The 4,278-nt window shown below is 41.9% G+C and overlaps 1 protein-coding gene across 2 annotated transcripts in view; it reads left to right on the plus strand.

The window, feature by feature from the left end:
• The window catches only part of ZC2HC1A (zinc finger C2HC-type containing 1A), a 35,147-nt gene extending 31,152 nt beyond the window's left edge, over nt 1-3,995 (plus strand). For both annotated transcript variants that reach the window (XM_025041176.1, XM_025041177.1), the window contains 2 exons: nt 941-1,048; nt 3,035-3,995. In XM_025041176.1, coding sequence (XP_024896944.1) covers nt 941-1,048; nt 3,035-3,200 — 274 coding nt within the window. In that variant the 3' untranslated portion in view covers nt 3,201-3,995. The remainder of the gene's footprint in view (nt 1-940; nt 1,049-3,034) is intronic.
• The last annotated feature ends 283 nt before the right edge of the window (nt 3,996-4,278 follow it).

Below are 4,278 nucleotides of genomic sequence, written 5' to 3' on the forward strand. Positions count from 1 at the left end.
TTGCCTCACTTGCCTCATTCGTACGGTGGAGTCGTTCTGCCTACTGCATGGGGCTAATAGGAGGGTTAAAGGAGTCTCTGCGGAGGCAGTTAGAGGCATGGCCGTACCGAATGCAGAGAGCGCCATGACGGAACGTTAACAGGCGGCAGTACAGTGTTATCAGTAGCCCTGTGTAGTAGTGATAGCATTATCGTCCGCAGCTCTGCTCAATGCTCAGATAAATTGCAGTTCATATCTCGTAACTTCCGGTAAAATAAATGACATTTCATACATGACAGAACTTGGGCTCAGAGAGGTCGACCGCCATCACAAAGTCGATCAGTAGCAGTTGGGATTTAATACAGATTCATGAGAATCCCAAAGCCTCCGCTTTCACCGTTATGCCTTCACACACCCTTCTAAGTTGTCTTTGATTCCAGAAGTTTCCAAAAGAGAATTTACTGATGAGCCAGCCATACCCTTCCACTACTGACAGCAGAGAGCCCCAGCTGTGTAGTTGGGGAAATTAAATCTTTATTCTAGTTGCTGTTTCTTAGAACAGACTCTCATAAATTGAATATTATCCTCTAAAGTGGCTAGCTAATTTTTTTTACTACATCTCATATGTTTATAACATATTATTTAAGTCATAGAGGTTTAATAAACTAAAAAACTTGAAGGTTTTCGGAATGATTAACTTACAGATTTTGTATAAAGCATACATACTTATTTTAGTTGATTTTTTTATACCATCGAGATAATGTTAGTAAATGCAAATGCTGTGGTTTACTTTAGTATTAACTGCTGTTGTTTTCAGATTCAAAATAATTATTTGGATTTTAATCTTTTGACTTTACCTATCTACAGCTTCTAATTCTTTTTCTAATCATGCAAATAAGCAGTTGGGAAATAAATGATTAATATTCAGTACTTTTTCATTATCACCCCTTCTCTCTTCTAGAGCTAACATCAGACCTCGAAACTCCACACCACCTAGTTTGGCACGAAATCCCGTCTCAGCTGTTCTTACAAGCAAGAGAAAAACACACGCTGAGAGCTACATGGCCAAGTACGTTTCATTCTGATATTTTAATAAGCAATAACGAATGTATGTAGTTTTCCAAGAACTCTATACATGACTATGTACCAGGCTTTTATACAAAATCTGATTTTTCTTTTGCCATCTGATTTAATCTGGTTTTAAGTTGTATGCTAAAGAAATAGTTGGTACATGAATAATATTTTTTCTATATCTTGTAGTTATTGTTATAAATTCTGCAGGATAGTTTGTTTAGTTCTAGCATTTGTGTCTTTTGTGTCTTCGCTTTTAACTGCAACATGGTTATTTTTACCTCGACAAGTTGAACTGTCGACCCTAATCCACTGCTCTTATAATTTTCAGCAGCATTTTAATACGTTTAAACTCCTTTAAATTCCTCCGCTGAGGTTGTGATTATCCATGTGCTTCCCTGTCTAATCTGTCACAATATTCGTATAACTTTGACATTCACTCTGTTTTTAAGCATATAATGAAATTGTCCCAGTTACAGATATTTATTTTTTATATCTATCCCGACTTATTCTGGGAAGTTTTAAGGCAAGGTACGTAAATTCATGATGTGCAGTGAGATACAATATTTTTTTTTAATGAAAAAATAGAAGAGGAAAAATGAGAATTAAAAGATAATAGCGAAAAAAGAGTGAAGTTAGTCCACAGAGTGTTCCAGACAGTTTTAAGGCGAGGTACGTAAAGGTACTTGGCTCTCAGAAAAGTGAGGGGAGCTGCCACAGGACGGAAGTACGTCCTGGCTGTGACTCATCGCCACCACTGGGAGGCTTGGGTGCCCATGTCTTGTAGGAGAAGAGTTGACTTCTTGGACTGATGCAGAGTGGAGCGTTAGAAACCCAGCTGTCCCTCCCCTCCCCCACGACTCCTGCCCTAAGCCGAGGCTCTTGTAAAGCCCGCCGAGGGGCCATTCTGCACTACTCAGGTGACATCGTTACATTTGGCCTTGGAGTTATTTACAGGAAATACAGAGTGACAGCTGGGCAGCCTCGGCTGTTTCTCTTCCGTGGGGGCTCGCAGCAGCCCTGGCACTCGTCCTCTCTGGATGACTAGGCGACACGTTGGGTGGCAGAGAACAAGCTCTCGTAGGTGAGTGTAGGGACAGTTTGATTAGAAATTCTGTGTCTCCGAGGGAGCCAGGATCTCTTATAACAGTCCCATGCCCATAGCGTCCAGGCTGTCCTGGGGGCCATGGTCAGGTCCAGTGGATTCTGTGTGCACACTGTCACCTGGAAAAACAGCTGGCATTCCACCTTTTTATAAGATTTTCCTTAAACAGCCAGGAAGTTGTTTCAAGGTCAAAAGAGTTTTGTCAACAAATGGGTCTCAGTGCAAAGATGGATTAGGAAAAAAACCATCCCGCCAGCCAGGAAGTGGCGACCCCGTGGGAAGTCGTGTCTCAGCTGTGGCTGAGAGTGTGAGCGTGCCAGGTCATGCACAGCCATGAGCCTGCCCTCGCATGGGTGGAAGGGTCAAAGGTGCCATATCTGCGTATTCTAAGAAATTCTTCGCCGGAAAGATCTCTGCGGCCGCCTCAGCGCAGTGGTTCCCTGGGAGCCACGCTGTCCAGCGTGAATCGCTCGTAACCCGCCTCCCTCGTTCTCACCGCTGATGAGCAGACACGAGCTCGCGATTCTGACCTCCGAGGCAGACGTGGAGGTTCCAAACTGCACGGAGAATCCTGAGTGAGAGGCAGCAGAAAACCAACGCAAGCGCCCCCCACTCCGAAGTCATCGACACTGTAGATCAGACACAGACGGGAACCAGAGGATCGATTTAAAGACATTGCCTAGGGATAAATAGAATGCCAAATAAGACGTTTGGAATTTCAGTATTTACTAAAAGAGATTCTTTTTCTTTATCTGAACTAGAAGAATATTCAGAGCGAGATCGAGCAAGCTTTTCTACTTGCTATGATGCCGTTTTCCCCAGTTCTGGGCCAAAAACAACTGACGTGACCTTCGCTCTTCCCCTCTCTTACCTCTGCAGGCCAGATGGCGACTTCGTGTCAGCACTCAATGGCGGAAACGTGAAAGGCCTTGAAGGGAGCTCTTCGGGACACTTACCAAAGTTCTGCCACGAGTGCGGGACCAAGTTCCCCGTGGACTGGGCCAAGTTCTGCTGTGAGTGCGGCGTCCGGAGAATGGTCCTGTGATGGAACCCGGGAGGGACAGCTAAGTCCACGGCGCGGTGGCCCTTGCTGCTTCTAGCTCCCGCGCCGCCGCTAGCTATTTTGTGCTAAAATTGTTCAAAACACTTTTTTCAGCCGTTTTTGGAGCATAATCCTTTGGCCATGTAACGTGCGTGCGTGTATATGTACATAGACTGTATATAGTAAACACCGATACCCACACAGTGCCGCCGCGGGGCGCGTCACTCACCTGTCAAGATGATCGCAAGGACGTCGTTCACGTAGGTGTTTCTTCTGTGCCGTTGTTGTTAAAGCACATTAAGTAAACGTCTCCAAACCCGCAAACCCTAGTGCTCAGCCCTTCATGCTTTAGGGTCAATGTTACTTTGAGCAAAAAATCAGAATAAACATTTTCATTATTTGTGCCTGTTTTCAGACAGTGTGTATCTTAGTACGTGGGATGCTCGGAATTTTGGAATGGAAGAGAATATTTTTAGTTACAATTAGTTATGTGAGGTCATTTTCATGTCTAGCTCTTCAACAACTAATTTTTTAAATATTAAAAAAAAAAAAACCCTGAGGTCTGTGTTACCCTTTACTTAGTGTGTGATTAATTATATAATTTAAATATCTTTACTCATTATCTGAAGATGTGATTATGCAATTTCCTTTTCAGAGGCGCAGGCTGATAATACAAATGTATCCCATTCTAGTTATAATTGAATGATTTTTTTTACCTCTGTATTATTTGAAAGGATATTCTTTTTACTTCCAACTGCATCTTCGAATTTCAGTTTTTTCCTTCTTTTCTATAACCTCATATTTAAATATCTTTACTCATTATCTGAAGATGTGATTATGCAATTTCCTTTTCAGAGGCGCAGGCTGATAATACAAATGTATCCCATTCTAGTTATAATTGAATGATTTTTTTTACCTCTGTATTATTTGAAAGGATATTCTTTTTACTTCCAACTGCATCTTCGAATTTCAGTTTTTTCCTTCTTTTCTATAACCTCATGTGTAGAATAATTTTAATTTACTAGTTCATTTTTTGCAAAGCTTGAAAATATAATTATTTAATATAAGATATGAAAATTTC

Source organism: Pteropus alecto, unplaced genomic scaffold (assembly GCF_000325575.1).
Source record: "Pteropus alecto unplaced genomic scaffold, ASM32557v1 scaffold87, whole genome shotgun sequence".
NCBI classification, from domain to species: Eukaryota; Metazoa; Chordata; class Mammalia; order Chiroptera; family Pteropodidae; genus Pteropus; species Pteropus alecto.